The following is a 17739-nucleotide window of genomic DNA, read 5'->3' as shown; positions in this document are numbered from 1 at the left end:
GGGCATTTGCCACAATCTATGAGTCAGTATAGAGATAGAGCACTGGTCATTTTTCCTGATCAGCAATGTCCAAAGCCAGCTGGACAGCCTTCACTTGTGCAAACTGGCTCAATTCACTACTTCAGCAGTTTCTACGACTTGTCATATAGGACTCCATACAGCAGCCTTCCACCTTTGATGTTTTCCCACAATATGACAGGAGACATCAGTGAACAGGGCATATTGCTTCGCATTTTATGGTAGTTTATTATACAGTGAGGCCTCTTCAACATGTGTCACCTCTTCCTCTGGTGATATTCCAAAAATCTTTGCCTTCTGTCCAGTCCATGATCACTTCCAAGCTTACTGGGTGTGGGAATACAATGGAAGACTGGTGAGGAGGAGTGCAAACACGCTCAAATGACTTGCAGCTGGGGTGTCGAAAAACACACATAACAATTGTTGTTTAGTGCTGTGTGATTGATGGGTAGAATGTCTGCATTTAGATAACATAGGCCTGTGAGAGAAGCACCTTATTGAACATTCTTGAGGTTCCTGCCCTGCTGTGGGAAAGATTAAAGCACTGTGGAAAAGTACGCCTGTGAAAATTCTGGATATATACAGGCAAAAGTAACAGGCCTGAGATCTTTTCTTTCTTCTCCTTTTTCTGACTTGCAAGGACCGAACTCAGCAGTGCCTGTGTACCTGCTTGCATGCCTCTGCCTGGGTGCTGCTGTGGAGATCCCCTGGGTCATGAGGTAATGAGAATAAATTTACTCTTTACATTTCAGCCATGGTTTTGTGGTTGTTCCTGCGTCCTGCCTGTGCCAGCTCACACACTGAGTGACTGGGTTTTCGAGCCCATTATATGATTAGTGTGACCCACTTACTCCATGTAGCATCAGTTGCATGGTGTGTAGAGGCAACCCTCCCTTTGAACATCCAGATCAACACTGGCAGTTGGGGTGCCAAGAGGAGCTGTGCTTCAGTACCAACCATTTGTGAAGCAGCTTGAACCTCTTCATATGCTGCCAATAACTCCTGCCAATAGCTCTTTTTCAGTTGGAGTAAAGCGGGCCTTGGATCCTCTGTATCCCCGATCCCAAAACCCCAGGGGTAAACCTCAAGTCTCCCCTGGTGCTTTCTGTGAGAGACTCCAGGTAGGGTTATTCTCCCCAGCTGTGGTGTAGAGCACATTTTTAACATCTTGTCCTGCCCAGCCTGGCCCAAGGGCTACTGCATGAACTATTTTCTGTTTAATTGGTTCAAAGACTTGTCGTTGCTCAGGGGCCCATTTGAAATAGTTCTTCTTCTGGGTTACTTAACAGGGAAGGCCTACAATCAGACTGCATCCTCCAAAACCTCACAATGCTAAGAAAGCTTGCGTTTTCTTTTTGCGAGTTGGTGGACACTAAGCTGCTAATTTGTTGATCACATCCATTGGGATCTGATGATACCCATCTGGCAATTTTATTCCTAAAAACTGGATCTCCTGAGCAAATCCCTTGACTCGACTTTTTTTTTTTTTTTTTTTTTTTTTTTTATAGCAAAACTGGCCTTCAGAAGCATTTGAACTATTTTCTTCCCTTTCTCAAAAGCCTCTTCTGCTGTATTGCCCCATACAGTGATGTCATCAACATATTGCAGGTGTTCTCGTGCTTCACCCTGTTCCAATGCAGTCTGAATAAGTCCATTGCAAATAGGATGGCTGTGTTTCCACCCCTGGAGCAGACAATTCCAGGTATACTGGACACCCCTCCAAGTGAAAGCAAATTGTGGCCTGCAATCTGCTGTCAAAGGGATTGAGAAAAATGCATTAGCAATATCAGTTGTTTCATACCACTTGGCTGCCTTTGACTCCAGTTCGTATTGTAGTTCTAGCATGTCTGGTATGGCAACACTCAGTGGTGTTGTCTCCACTCTCTATTAGATTTTCATAGTGGTCATACGAGGCTGTTAAATGGTGAGGGAGTCCTGATGATTACTCCTTGGGTTTCCAGTCCATGAATCAGCTTATAGATGGCAATCAAGGAGTCTCGACTGGTGCAATATTGTTGCTCATGCACCATTGTCATAGCAATCGGCACCTGTTGTTCTTCAACAGTCAGTAGCCCCACAACAGAACGGTCCTCTGAGAGGCTGGGCAAAATAGACGGCTGTTCAATTTCCTCTGTCTCCAAGGCAGCTATACCAAAGGACCACTGGTATTCCTTTGGGTCCTTGAAATACACTCTCCTGAGGCAGTTTATTGCAAGGATGCCCGGGGACTCTGGGCCAGTCACACTGAGGGGCTTTTGCCACTGATTCCCAGTTAGGCTCACTTCAGCATCCAATACAGTTAGCTGTTGGGATCCCCCTGTCACTCCAGAAATACAAATGGGTTCTGTCCCTTTATAGCTTGATGGCATTAGGGTATGCTGTGCACCAGTGTCCACCAGAGCCTTAACCTCCTGTGGGTCTGACATGCTAGGCCTTTGAATCTGTACTGTCCAATAAACCTGGTTATCCCCTTCCTCCACCTGGCTGGACACAGGGCCCCTCTAATCCTGGTCATAGTATTTGTTATTCACTTCCTGGAAATATGAATCAGAAGTCCCTTTATTAAGATTGGAAGTGAGATCAGCCCTTCTACTCTGTCTGAGGAATTGCCCACTGGAAACTGGAGCAGCAATTTTCCTGGAAGAACCCACTTTTGTAATTGTTTTTCCTTGCAACTCACATACCTGTGCCTCTAGAGTTGAGGCATATTTTCCATTCCACTTCCTCATGTCCTCTCCATGGTCAAGCATGTAAAACCATAGGGTGGCTTGTGGTGTGTACCTGGTATATCCTCTCTCTTGAGCAGAGGAACGCTTACTTTTAATAGCTGAGGTACTGGTCCATACAGGTGGGGAATAAGGCATATCCTCTTTGAATTGCTGGACCTCCTAGGACAGTTTCTCCACAGCTGAGATGCAGGTCCATAGGGAGGAGAGATGTTCTTTGTATTGCCAGAGTTAGCCAATTAATTCATCCACAGTTGTTCCTTCTCCATCTTTCCAGGTCATTCCTGCCAACAACTTGGCATATGATGATGGTGTGCTCTGTACAAACTTCTGCCACATGGGTTGTGTGCACTGGACTTCATCTGGATTTTTGGATAACTGCTCATTGTCCAAGTCATCATAAATCACCTCCAGCATACATAGTTCCCTCAGGTACTGGATACCTCTCTCCATGGTCGTCCACTTGCCTGGATGACATACAACATCTTCCTTTGAAGGGACACAATTCCTTCACACCTGACAGGTGTCATCTCCAGAGGCTGAGGGCTTGTGTCTTTTTTCCAATTGCTTTGTCAATGCCCCCCGCCCTAGAAAGGGATCCCAGCTGGTTGGCTTCCCAACCCTCTAATTCCCAGCTACTGGCCCCATTATCCCAGCATCAGAGCAGCCAGGTGATAATGTGCTTGCCTGGATGATGACTGAAATCCTTTCGCTTATCTCGCAGCTCACTCAGGGATAGGGAACCGGTGATTATCTCTGGTTCTGCTTCTTCCTCCTGTTTTCTGTGATGGCCCTCATTCATCTTCATCCCTTACTAAGCAAACAGATTCTTTTGTGTATTTCTTCTTCTGTATACAGGTGACTGACACCGACACTGGTAGATTCTCTGGTTCAGCTGCATCACCCATCACTGGAGTCTGAGTAGCCACAGTGCCTGTTGCCAGGGTTTGAGTAGCCACAGTGCTTGTCATGGGGGTTGTTCTTCGGGTGCTATTCTTAAATAGGTGTTTAACCCGAAACAAGACCTGAACCACATTCAGGAACCCTAGCAACAGGACCATGCTGATTTCAATCCCAAGGATATTCATAATTTTCAGAAGTCTCAAATACTATTGTAATTAGCCAGGCGGAGAAGGGAAAGATGTGGGAAGATGTCTCCTCCGTAGGCTGGCTCCCCGAGGAGAAAAGCTAAAAAGTGTCATTATTTTAATAGTCTCCACAAGATGGCACCCGAAGTACGGACACGTCTCCTCCATAGGTTGGCTCTCCGAGGCGAAAAGGTAAAAAGTGAAACTATTAATAGTTTCCGATAGATGGCTCCCGAAGAACAGACGTGACAGAAATACAAGATTAGCTCCATGACAAGCACATATCATAAGCCAGTATTGCCAACAACAACAACATGATAACTCTAGCTCAGTTCCCACAGGGGACAGACAGCACAACAGGAAGCATATACTGCAAGTAAGGTATTCCGTAACGCAACTTTAAGAATACACACATCAACTTTGAGAGCAAATGAAACCTCATTGTGACCAGTGACTATTAAACCAATACAATGAATGCTTACAACAACTTTGTTTTAACACTCTCTGGTCAGATCTGTTATTTCAACCCTGCGTGCCCCACTTGTGCATCAAAAATGACTGTCATGGTTTAACCCAAGCTGGCAACTAAGCACCACACAGCCGCTCGCTCACTCCGCTGCCCTCCCCCCACCAAGTGGGCACAGGGAGGAGAATTGAAAAAAAGTAAAACTCGTGGGCTGAGATAAGAATAGTTTAATAACTAAACACATTAATAATAATATTAATAATAATAGTAATAATAATGAAAATGAATATAGCAAAAAGAGAAGGAAAAAGAACCCAAGAAAAGACAGGTGATGCACAATGCGATTACTCACCACCTGCTGACCGATGCCCAGACAGTCCCCAAGGAGCGATCCACCCCTTCTGGCCAACTCTCCCCACTTTATATACTGAACATGATGTTCTAAGGCATGGAATACCCCTTTGGATGTCCTGGCCATGCTTCTTCCCAGCTTCTGCACCTCCTTGATGGCAGAGCATGGGAAACTGAAAAATCCTTAACTTAGAATAAGGACTACTTAGAAGCAACTACACAGCAGTATCTTATCAACATTTTTCTCACACTAAATCCAAAACACAGGACTGTATCAGCTACTAGGAAGAAAATTAACTGTATCCCAGCTGAAACCAGGACACAACTTGAATTTCTTTTAATCTTTTAAGTCCTCATGTAGATACTTTCATATAAAATATTTCAATTGAGTCCTTTGTGCTTTGTGTTCCACCATCAAAGTCTGTGAAGAGTTGAGTAGTCTACCCTTGAGTAAACAAGCCCTCTCCATTTTGAAGTGATTTATCACAAAAGGAGAACTCAGACTGGTTACATTCAGCAAAATGGAGTGAATGAGACCCAAAAGCATGACCAGAAGTATTAAGATCAAGCCTGGAATGTTTCTAAGTACAAGCATACCCTTAAATGTAAAACTTTTGCCATCTTACCCAAGGTTTTGTTTTCCATGCAGTCCTCCATAGTAAAATTGTGTTGACAGGGCTACCTGAAACACACCATCATAAAGCTACCAAAGAAGTGCTTAGTCCAAATTATGCTGTCCATGGTTTGCTAACACCTCGAACTGTCATATGCTATACTCCGTGCTTGTGCAAAGTTCCCTTTTTGAGGGATTTGGTTACGTAGTCCTCCCAATTGCTCTGTACATATTTGTCATCATTAAAAGTGGGCCTAATTTTAGAGATCATTGTGAAGTAAAATGTCCATTAAAGTGAAAGGAAATACTAACACTGAGGAGTTAGTATTTACAAAAAAGCCTAAGTACTCATTTCTTCACATTATCTAGATGCATGTAGTTTCTTAATATATAACTGTTACTTACTTACTTTCTCAAGGATGTTTGAATATGAATGTAAGATAAAGTGGAATCAAAGCTTAGGTGGGCTAGTGGATACTAGAATTCTGCCACTATTTCCTCATCAGGTATGACAAAAATGCAGACAAGAATCTGCTTTCTCTCACAACAAGAATTTAAGTTGTTGTTTCTGCACAAAGTAATTCTGAGTGTCCAGCCCCAGTCTTTTTTTTTTTTTTTTCTGGCCCTGTGCTTCAAAGGTTACTACAAGCTGTCCCAACATCTGATCTGCTGGTCATTGGCTATTCAAAATTAATATTCTATTCCCGCAAACTGGTATTAACGTTAACAGCTATAAGTATTATGAATCCTAGTAAAAACTAGTAAAAAGAGTCTATTGGTCAGCATTCTTAAAAATTAGTCACTTCTAAAAATGTAGTCACACTGGTTGCTTGAGTCCTCACACATTCACCTAATGTATACCAAAAAGCCCAGTATATTCCTCTATAACAGATTTTTTTTAGTTCTAGGCCTATCCAAAGTGTATCCAGACCTTACAGAAAGACAGATTCATTCAGAATACTTTTCATGTGGGAACCATCATATGATTTGGAAATTCTTGAAAATATTAGCTACATGTTTCAGGATCAGGGGGAGGATAAAAGTGGGAAGGCAGTCAGATCTTCTTCTCCCACCTTATGAAATTGTCTGGAGCGGCAGTGTTTGCATGGAAAGATATAACCACATAGCTTCAACTATGTCTGTAGTGCTCTCTATTTCATCTTAGAATTAAGCACAGTTCTAACATTAAGTAAAACTATGAGCTTACCAGTTTCAGGTAATTTCAAAACTGCCATTTTAAAAAATGTCTGCATTTTTTACAATGCAAGCCTGGGAAAAAAATGAACCGTTCACCACACAAGGTTGTCCACTAAAGATTTGTGTAAGAATTAGAGTTACTTATAAAGGTATACTTATTCAGCAAAAAGGAGGAATTATTCAATGTAAAAACTAGATTAAATACAGTACAAGGTCTTGCAGCACTGGAAGAATGGATTCCCTTCTCTCAAAGTTAGGTCAGTTTTTATTTGCTGTCTCTTTTTACTGCTTGGACATTGTTGTGGTAAAATATTAGTTTTAAAAGTGAGGAAGGCTTTCTGATAGAAACTTGTGAATTGTATTTTTTCTAAGATAATTTTTATTAGTTAAAAGCTGAAGGCTGTGTTCTAAATAAATTTCTTTGTACCAGTGTATTTAATTTATGTAATTAACCATGGAACTTCTTAACTGAAGTTTTATATGAATCTATAATTTAATAATGGAATACTACCTTATCAATAGAAAGAGACCCTAAATTTAAGGCCTCAGGAGAAACGTGTCTATGTCTTGTAGAATACCATTGAGGAGAAGTTTTTCAGAGAGCTGCTGGTGAAATCACACCAGCAACTGAATGTCTCTTACATGCTAGAGCAAGCACAGAGCCCCAGTTTTGCCAAGGCTGTGAACAGGCTGCAAAGGACTGGTGAAGGCCAGGGACAGCATTCTCTCCTGGCACCTTCTGTGTGACCTGTGCAATAGTGTGTTTCCATGGTGTGGCTGGGTCTGGTGCAAGTGCTTGTTTAGGGGCTAAGCAAGCACAGAGCCCCAGTTTGGCTCTTAGGCTGAACAGGCTTCAAAGGATTAGGGGTTAGGGTTAGGGTTAGGGTTAGGGTTAGGGTTAGGGTTAGGGTTAGGGTTAGGGTTAGGGTTAGGGTAGGAACACCACACAGTAACTGTTGAAACAGAATGCTCTTTCTGATCTTGTTAGGTTTAGGGCCATTAGGATTAGAGTTATGGTAGAGTTAGGGTTGTTAGGGTTAGGATTAGGTTTAGGGGTTACTGTTAGAATTAGAGTTAGTTAGGGTTTGAGTTAGGGTTAGGGTTAAGGTAAGTGTTAGGTTTAGGAGTAGGGTTTGTTAGGGTTAAGGCTAGGTTTAGTGTTAGGGTTAGGTGTTATGGTTACAAGTAGGCTTAGGGTTGGTTAGAGTTAGGGTCAGGATTAGGCTTATTGTTAGGTTTAGCACCATTAGGGTTAGGGTAATGGTTAGGGTTAGGTTTAGGGATTAGGGTTAAGGTTAATGGGTAGGGTTATGGGTTAGGTTTAGGGTTAGGATTAGGTTTAGGGTAGGAACACCTCACAGAAGGTGCTAGAATGGAATGTTGTTGCTGCTCTTCACCATTTGCAGATCGTTCACAACCCTAGCAAAACTGGGGCTCTGTGCTTGCTTAGCACCTGAACACACACTTGTGCCAGACCCAGCAACAACATCTAAACACATCTGTGAACGCCACAGTAGGTGCTAGAACAGAATATTGTTGTTGGCCCTCACCATCCCTTTGTAGACCATTCATGGGTCTAACAAAACTGGTGCTCTGCGCTTGCTTAGCCCCTAAACAAGCGCTCGTGCCAGATCCAGACACACCATCGAAACACAATATCTGTGCAGGCCACACAGAAGGTACCAGGATGGAGCACTGTTGCTGGCCTTCACCAACCCTTTGCAGTCCCCTCACAGTCATTAGAGTCAGGGTGAGGGTTAATGGTTATTTTTAGGGCTACCAGTTAAGTTTAGGGTTAAGGCTTAGAGTTAGCATTGATTATGATTAGAGTTACTGTTGGTTAGTGTTAGGGTTTGGAGTTAGATTTAGATTTGTTAGGGTTAGGGTTAGGGCTATTAGGGCTAGGGTTAAAGCCATTAGGTTAGTGTTAGGATTAGTGTTAGTGTTAGGTTTAGGATTAGGGTCATTAAGGTTAGGCTTAGGGTTAGGGTTATGGTTAGATCCATTAGGGTTAAGGTTAGGGACTTTAGGGTTAATGTTAGGGTTAAGGTTAGGATTAGGGATGTTAGGGTTAGGTTTAGGGTTAGGACCATTAGGGTTAGGGTTAAGTTTAGCATTAGGTTTAGGGTTAGGACCATTAGGGTTAGAGCTAGGTTTACGATTATGTTTAGTGTTAGTGTTAGGGCCATTAGCATAAAGGGTTAGGCTTAGGTTCATTAGGGTTAGCTGTAGGCTTAGGTTTAGGGCCGTTAGGGTTAATGTTATGGTTAGGGCCATTAGGGTTAGGTTTAGGGTTTGGCTTAGGGTTAGGGCTAGTGTTAGGGATAGGGGTTAAAGATAGGGTTAGGTTGAGGCTTAGGGTTAGGTTTAGGGTTAAGTTTAGCGATAAGGGTTAGGATTAGTGTTAGGGTTAGATTTATGGTTAGGGTAAGTTTTAGGTGGTAGAGTGTTTGCTATTGCAAGTGTTCAGATTAAGGTTAGGGTTAAGTTTAAGTTTAGATGTCAGGTTTAGGGTTATTGTTAGGTTAAAGTTAAGTTTAAGGTTAGGTTAGGGTCATTAGGGTTAGAGTTAGGGATAGTTTTGGGGTTGGGGTTAGCATTAGGGATCAGGCCATTGGTTAGGGTTAGGATTAGGGTTAGGGTAAGGGGTTTAGGTTGAGGCTGAGGGTTAGGGGTTAGTGTTAAGTTTTGTATTACTGTAAGGGTTAGGGTTAGAGTTAGGGTTGGTTAGGGTTAGGTTTAGGTTTAGGGTTAGGGTTAGGTTCAGGGGTGAGTGTTACGGTTAAGTTTGGGCTTAAGGTTATGTTTTGGGTTATAGGTCAGAGTTAGTGTTAGTTTAGGGTTAGTTTTTGTCGGGGTCACCATTATCTGGGGTCCTTATTTCTCCGTGCGGGAACAGAAACAACGCAACACCAATGTGATGATCAGGTCGTCCATCTTTTTTATTATAGTTATTGTTATATCTTCTATTTCTTTTCTGGTTACATTTATACTCTACTAAGTTCCGTACACGCACTCATCTATCTTCTAATAGGCTACAGGTCATCTACACACACTGTTCACGCACCTCTACAAGCATTTGCATTGGTTAATTGCAATTAGCACGTAAAGCCCAAAACTTGCCAAAACTCCCTTATCTCATACCCTGTTTTGCTCAGACTTGTGTGCTTTTGCTGACCACAAGTGTTTCTCACTTATCTGCTATCTTGTGTGTTTTTGCCAGCCTTATTTTGCTGGCCTTGTCTTCGTCCTTGTATTCTTCTGTCTGCACTAACTTTCTCCCAGCACGGCCCAGACTCCTACAAGTCTTAGGGTTGGTGAGGGTTAGGCTTAGGGTTAGGGGTTAGGTTTAGGGTTAGGGTTATGGCCATTGGTTAGTTTTAGGGTTAGGAGGTAGGGTTAGAGTTAGGGTTATTATTAGGGTTAGAGTTGGGTTTTGAGTTAGGATTAGGGCCATTGGTTAGTGTTAGGGTTAGCAGTTAATGTGAAGGTTAGGGTTAGGAAAAGGGTTAGGGTTAGGTTTGAGGCCTTACAGTAAGGGTTATGGTTAGGACCTTAGGGTTAGTGTTAGCGTTAGGCCCTTAGGGTTAGGTTTAGGGTTAGGCCCTTAGGCTTAGAGTTAGGGTTGTGGCCTTATGGTTAGGATTGTTAGGGTTAGGGATGCTGATTTAGGTTTAGGGCTTTAGGATTAGGGTTAGGAGTCAGATTAAGGTAACCACTATCTTGTGTACTCAAGTTCCTAAAAATCATTCCAGTGTGATGAGAGCCACCATTATTGACTAGTAAGAGTTGGTCACAGCTTTAGCTCATCCATTACAAAAAAGGAAAACCAGTCACAACCAGGCTTTTAGGTTTTAATCTCTATTTTATAACAAACTCGATTTTTGGAGTAGCATTTGAGGCTTCTCTGTGCAGGTAAGTCGTCAGTTACCATTATGCACTAATGAAAGACAAACATATAGTAAAGAGGAAGTAAATGAGAATTAGGTTACAAATGTTATCTCACAAATCTATGCCTTTGTCCTCCTCTTTATTTTGCCCAGGTTGTAGAACTGTCTCTCTAGCATGAGCCTGGAATAATATTTGATTTTAGACACAAATTTGTTTGATTTAAGAGGCTAAAGTGGGATATACCCTGATACAAACCACCCACATTTCAGTATTTTAATACAGCTGTCTACATATCTGCAAATTGTCCAGATTCCCATTACAATAGAGTAATTTGGTCAGGACTATCAGGGTGCAAAGAAATAAATTAATAGATACCACTGACATGACTCAGTTTCTTAAAGGCAAGGAACGCCACTCAGGGTGCTCTTGTATATCTTAAATGATATAAGACTTATAGAAGAGCTATACACTTACAAAGAAAACTGCACAAATACTTATTCCCTCTAACAGTATTAGATGCCTGCTTTGAGGTGACTTAGGCGAGTCCTGATTCTCCTCTGACTATACAGAACTTTTGTATATAACACCATTGGGAAATAATGAATGATAAACAGGATATGAACTAACACTTAAATCTTATCAAGAAAACTGCTTTTCCCATGTCCAGAATTCCTGCTCTCGCAGGCCCTGAAAATAGCTTGGTGAAATATTTACTGTGGCAAAACGCAGATCTGGTGCCTAGGTCCTATGAACCCTGATATTAATAAAAAAATAAATATTTTTGCCTTTTTTTTACCCACACAATCCAAGCCACAAGCAACAAGGGCTTTCACTTTTACTTATTGCACCAAGAAATAAAGCTACGTTCAAGGCATCTTTGTAGCACAAGGGCCAGAAAGACCTTGTGCAGCTTGTAGGGGAAATCCTCTGTCACAGCTCAAAATTTTCCATTCGAGAGGTGGGGGACGCCAAAACCCAGAAACTCCATCCCTGAGAGTCCCTAGGGAATACCACGCTGTCAGAGCCACTGAAAACCCGTATCCTGTTAAAACCTACTGCCACCGGCCACAAGCGCGGTCCCATTAGCAGAAGGAGGGGGTGAATCCAGCATCTCTTCTTGCACAGAGAACATCTGCTTGCAAATACACCCTAAAAGACCAGTTGGTGCTTCAGCTCCCCACACTTTTGCAGGTGGGCGACCAGAGGACAGATTAATAGAGGTGGGTCCAAAATCCCCGGAGGATGCTGGCGGATGTCCTTCCCTCAGCTTCAAGCCTCATCCTTCGGGGCTCGGAGGTACCGGGGGTTCCCCCAGGAGGGAGCCGAGTGGCCGGGAAGGGAGGTGCAAGGCTCTCCGGGGCGGGTCTTGGGCAGGTGGGGGCGGGCTGAGCCTTGGCTTTTGGCAGCTTCACCACAAGCAGAGGGAGCGGGGAGGACCCGGCGGCTGCTGCCGAGGATGCTAAGTTTGTGCTGGCTGCTGCTCCCCCTGGTGAGTGCCCGGGCGTGGGTCCTCTTGGTTCGGGGGGTGGAGGGATGAAGGAGGTGGGGCACAGCACATCTGGCTCCTGACACTGTTGAGCGCAGCTGGATGGCTCTGCAGCTGCCCCGCAGGATCCGGGGAGGGGGATGTTCGCAGAGGCAGGGTAACTTTTCTAATAACAGGGAGCAGGTAGAAAGAAAGAAAAACAAGGAAAAGATTAAAAAAAAAGGGGACAGGGATGCAGGAGGGGAGGAAAGAAAAAACACTCCTCAGTTAAAGGTTTGACCCAGCTCTTTCCTTTAACATTTTCCAGCACTAAGATTCCATTAATAAAAGACTTTTCATATCCATTCATTAGAATGACAGTTTCCAAAGAACAGAAAAGCACCCCTAAATCAGAATAGCTGTAGCATGGATTTAGAGGGACAGAAAAGGACAGCTTGTTGTCCCAGTTGTCCTGAGAAAAGCAACTTTGATGAAGGAGGATAGCTAAAAAGGAATAGTTCCTCCTGATGGATGTGGGACATTTACCTCTTTGAGAGCGCACTGATATTTTTGCTGCTGAAGGCATCTGCTTATAATATCACCAAGCAGGAGCGTGAACTGTCTTGTCTGCTATGCACTGGAGGCAGCAGGTGAGACTGTAACATTAAACATCAGGGAAGATGTGAGAGCAGAGAGACACAATTCAAGCACATATATCCCTCACTACGTCCCATGCTTACATTGCCCGGGCTGGTTAGCAAAAGCTAGTGCAAGTAGAAGTACAGTCACACATCCTCTTTCCCCTCAATCTCCAGCCTCAGAAAAGTGTTTGGAAACCTTCCTATGGGTGTGATTCCCAGGGACTCATTAATTCTAACTTCTGTCATTTAACAGTTAAATGTTGGTGTAGGCTGGAATTCAGACTTCCTCTGTAGTCAAGGGGGAGACAATCACTTTTCTGGGAGGCATTTCATCTTGTCTTGAGAAAGACAGATGGGTGAATGTTCCTCTAGGGCTTGTTTTCTTGCACTAATAATAGTGAGGGCCTAGATGGTTATAGACTGGTCTTGATCTTTCCATTTTAAAAGGTGGAAGAGGGGATGTAAATTTTCACACCTGCACCTCACATCCTCTGGAACTCGCTCTTTCCCCTGTATTTACACAGCTTTATGTACAAGTGATAGGATATAGGTCCTTGCTACATAAACCTCGTCATGTATAGTTATTACCATTTGTAATACCCTTCTTTCAGGGAAAACTAGTCAGCCTAAAGTGTTACACTGCTACAGGCAGAGAGACTTTGGCATCTGGACTAGCCTTTTTACACATAATAGAGGCAAAACTTACTCTTGCAGCTGTCAGCAGAGTGGAGCTAACCTGAAGTGATGTATCATGCCCATCTGTGGGCTGCTACACATTATTTTAATGTTTTAGCATATTGCAGCAGACTGTGCCCATAATAAAAGAAATTCTACAAACTGCATGCTCTACATAGTTTTTGGCCTCAAACTATTATTCATAAATGAACTCCAACTACATGTCTGGTAAGAGTCAGTGCTCTAAATATCAGTAGATTTCATGTCTCAAACTAGGTCTTGTGGGAAACTTTGCACCCTAAGTTCGGGAAGGCCAGAGACCCATAGGGTGTATTGAGTAAACAGTCCTTTCATATTTCAAAGGATCGTGTCTGAGCAGAGAAATAATTCTAGTGTGGATTCTGCAAATAATTCACTATTCAGATATGAAATAAACCAGAAGAGTAATCCTGAAAGCTTCCTCTGTGAAACTGAATACTTTCACCTCTATCAGCTCCACAGGGAGCTGTATGTTGCAGGATATACCTTGTGCCTTGCAGAATAGAGTCCTTGACATTAAAAATTACCATTTGCTTGTAAGTGATGAGGAACAAAGATCAGTGGGTGCTGAAATGCATAAACATTACTTTTCCTGTCTTAAAGAGTTCAGAGTCTCAGGAAACAGAAAAGACTGCATTCACTGTCCTTCCTGCTGAGTTAAACTGCTTTCTTCTTCAAAGATGTTACAGCTTTTCACATTTCTGGGGAAGGGCTTCAGTCTGATCTGATGAACGGAGGTGAGAATGGAAACATAGATGAGTTATTGTTGAGCTCTACATTTGCTTTAGCAAAGCATTTCTTGTAGTAATAGGCATATGGATACAAATCCATGGCAATATGCAGAGCTCCCAATAAAACAGAACTGGGTGCCTAAATTTCTGATATAGCTACTGCTGGCTACTTTGTGTTGGAGGGACATATGTGCTTCTTCTAGGGATCTGGTCCCTGCAGACCTTAAATTCACCTCTATAGGGAACTGGAGATGTGGAAGAATCAATCTGTTCAGGCATTTTGTTAGCCTGGAGGGAGTTGGTGAAGGGACACAGGCTTCTATACAGTGAGTTGCTCTGTCCTCAAATGGGTGTCTGAGAGAGGTAAGAGGAAGTCTTCCCTGGAACTGCTTGTCTGCCTTCATTGATCATTAAGGGAGGTTTGATGAGGAATTAGATTAATAATCTAAATTATCTATCAAAAACTAGTCTAAAGCTACTCATTTAGCCTCCTTCAATACTACTGGGAGGAGGTGGAAATACTCCAGGAAGATATGGCTTCGGTTGAGTGAACTTGCTGATGGACTTTGACATCTAGGTTTCAGTTCTTTGGGATTAGGTGACATGAACCCCACCTTTAGGCAAACATGTTGCACATGCAGAAGGGAAGAAATGTCTCTTTAATTTGGAGGAGTACTTGCAATAGCAGAAAATGAAGATCCTCAGTTATTAGTGTTCTGTAATTTTTTAAGTGTTAGTGATAATTAAATGCTCTACCAAATTTAACATAAAGCTAATAGATTCATTTTCATTTTTCTCAAAATAATACTAATTACATAGGGTTTATAAACAAAATAAATTAGTATGGCTGTGTTGTCACATACTGAATGTCTGTGAGTGAATATAGTTATATATATGGATATGTATGTATAGCAAATACTGTTCTGTATGAGACTATGCAGTTAAATACAGTCAGATAAATACAATCAAATACGCAGAGGAGCATTCAAGCATTACTCCAATGTCTTAAAAACAATCTTGAAAAGATATTCCTCTAAATGACTGTAAGGCAATCAGTGTCTCAGCTTCTCTTGTTCCATAGGTAATTGAGTTAGAAAGAGAAAACAAACACTGAAAATGTCCTCTAGGTAGTCATTTTCAGCCAAAAAGACTCCTGACATAATCTCTTCAGCTGTCTGAAGAGAAAGATTGGAAATAGGTCTTTACCTTAGGGGTTGAAAGCTTCTGGGATCAAGACTGTGTCAGAGCTCGCAAGTTGAGGGCAGGACTTTCTGTAACAACTAAATACATTGCTGGTGACTGGAGTCATGTCACTGCTGTGGTGACCTCATGCTTTACAGTCAGTCAAAAGCAAGAGTGGTAAACATGGCTTGGATATGGTAGAAACAAATGGGATGCTTATCTATTTTTACAAGAGCATTTGAGCAGTGGAATTTTTTGCTGCATAAGAAATCCATGGTTATTTTTTATTGTTTCTTGTAATTTTCTGACAGATCATAATACTACATATATAGAACATAGTACTACTTATATTACATTATAAATATCCCAGAATAACTTATAGGGCATAGTAGATAGGAAGATCCTTACTGTGGCGAATGTGAATGTAGTCGTACTGAAATGGACAAGAGCTTATGGAGCTCAAGGTTGGTTCCAGCTCCTTTCAAAGCACACATGAAAATTGGCCCTGGTCTTGGTGACCTGCACTTCCCAGTCTCAAAGTTTTCTAATTAGTACTTTGTTTTTTGAGAAGGGAGTTAAGCAGATGGAAGGACACAGGCCTTATGGAAGATTTTGATGATGTATATTCAACAGTCTGAGAAGCTTATGAAAAAGGACGAGGATTTCTTTGTCTTCTTCAGTTGTTTGACCTCTGTTCAACGTTTGTCATGAGCCCCCTTCCATCCTGTAAGTCTTTCCTGATCATCAAAATTTCAGTTGAAAAAAAGTTATGTGTTTCAGAGCATATCTGAATTTTCTGGACTGTGTCTTTGGTGTCACTGGCCAACTTTCAGGACTGACTGAACACTTCATTCCATAGTTAAAAATGGGTAGGGAATGCAGGATTTTTGAATGTCTTTGCTGTGACTTTCTGTATTCTGAAATACTAGGTGAGTTTTAATCCTCCAAGATGGGAGTCAGTCTGTGATGTGAGTGGCAGACAACTGGTTTTGTATAAGGGTAAGCAAAAATGTTCAGGCATCAGAGTCATATCAGAAAATCTGAACAGTGGAAGCACAGACGGGGAGAACAGGGAGTACAGAGATGATTTCAGAGCAGATCTGAGATGAGATCTGAGACTGAATGCAAGCTGTAGAGACAGAGACAAAAAGAACAGTGATGAATATTCTTAGTACATGATTTATGCACTTGACACAAAACCTATTAGTGAGGTTTTAGGATTACATGTCATTGGAAACTAAACCAGATCACTGGAAAGACCCTTCAAGTTCTCAAAACCTTCCCATCTTGCCAATGATTTCAGCCACTTCTTCAATTTTTGATTAATTTTTTTAAAAAATGAGTGTTACCAATTTACTTCTGTCTCTTTGATCCCATTGAATTGCTTTTTCAAAAGTGACTAATATACTAGGTGCCCAGCTTTGAAGCACCTCCCTTGTTTTCAGAGAGCATACAAAATGTCCCTACTTTTCCCCAAATGTGCTAATGGACTTCTTAATGAGTGAAGATCTGTCTTTTATGTGACATCTAAATTACAGTTTTTCTACCACCATGACAGCCTAGGGGCACCATCTTCAGATGGGCTCTCAGAAAAGATTACTTTTAACTAAGTTGCACTAAGTATGGCATGAGGATGTTTCTAGAAAAACTCTTCCCAGTACTTGTTAAGTCTGATGTTGTCCAACATGAGCAAATCAAAGACCAAAATGCCATTATCTTGATTTTTCTGTTTAGATTTGGGCAAATAAATAAACTATCATGTAACACAAGAAATACAAAACAATGTTATACTTACTATCAGTGAGTATAACACTTAAGGTTTCAACGTAATAACCTTACATATGTTAAAGAAAAGGAAGTCTAAAAGTAAGAACAAGCCCCAAATCTGTCTCTCTAAACTGTCTCATGTTTTTAGCATGCCCATGCCTGTCATAGGTGACTTTTCAACGTTCAAAAGGTGATTGCTTTCTTCCAGGCAAGATTGTTTCAGTGGTTAGGACTTAGAGTTAAGATGTCCCTGTGAATTTTGGCTGGTCACTAATGTTCAAGCCAGCAAAAAGATCTTCTTTGTGTTATGATGCTCAGTAATACAAAATTTTGTTCCTTGAGGGCTGTTTACAACACTGCATGAAACCTCTATGTTTTCCCCATAAGCCTTGGGATGAAGGCACCCCACTGTGATTTTCAGTAAGGTTCATGCCAGGTTACTGCCTAGCTATTAGGAAATGTTGATCCAAGAAGTAGCATCTTAAATCAGACTCTTATAGTTATTACTGTGGCAGAAATCTCTGCTTTGTTTTAGTTCCTAGATTATCCTTTTATAAGGTGAACAGGAGTTACTCTTTTCCTACAAGAGCTCAGTTGTTACAGCAGATGCCTCCCAAATTGCAATACTACGTCCCTACAACAAATGCAGAGCCCTTGTTTTCTAGAAAGCCCCATCACCTAACCATCATAGGAGATTAGAGCAACAACATGCACTTTTCTCTCAAGGCATTGTGAGATTAATAACAAAAAATAAGTAAGCCATAGCCAACAAGTAATGTTCTGCCCAGAAGGCTCTTCTTTAACTGTAAAATGGTTTAATGTTTTTTGTTTTCTTAAAGCCTGAGGAAAACCAATAAATTGAAGCATCATCACTGTTCTTAGTTTCTTG

General features: G+C 41.8%; 1 protein-coding gene across 1 annotated transcript in view; it reads left to right on the top strand.

Annotated features, from left to right (window-relative positions):
• Positions 1-3967: 3967 nt before the first annotated feature.
• The window catches only part of LOC141950362 (vasoactive intestinal polypeptide receptor 1-like), a 38854-nt gene continuing 25082 nt past the window's right edge, over positions 3968-17739 (top strand). The window contains exon 1 of the mRNA XM_074885518.1: positions 3968-4024. Within this exon, the coding sequence (XP_074741619.1) occupies positions 3968-4024 (57 nt within the window). The remainder of the gene's footprint in view (positions 4025-17739) is intronic.

Source organism: Strix uralensis, chromosome 1 (genome assembly GCF_047716275.1).
Source record: "Strix uralensis isolate ZFMK-TIS-50842 chromosome 1, bStrUra1, whole genome shotgun sequence".
Classification (NCBI taxonomy): Eukaryota; Metazoa; Chordata; class Aves; order Strigiformes; family Strigidae; genus Strix; species Strix uralensis.
The sequence above is the reverse complement of the archived record's forward strand: the minus strand, read 5'-3'. Positions and strand labels throughout refer to the sequence as shown.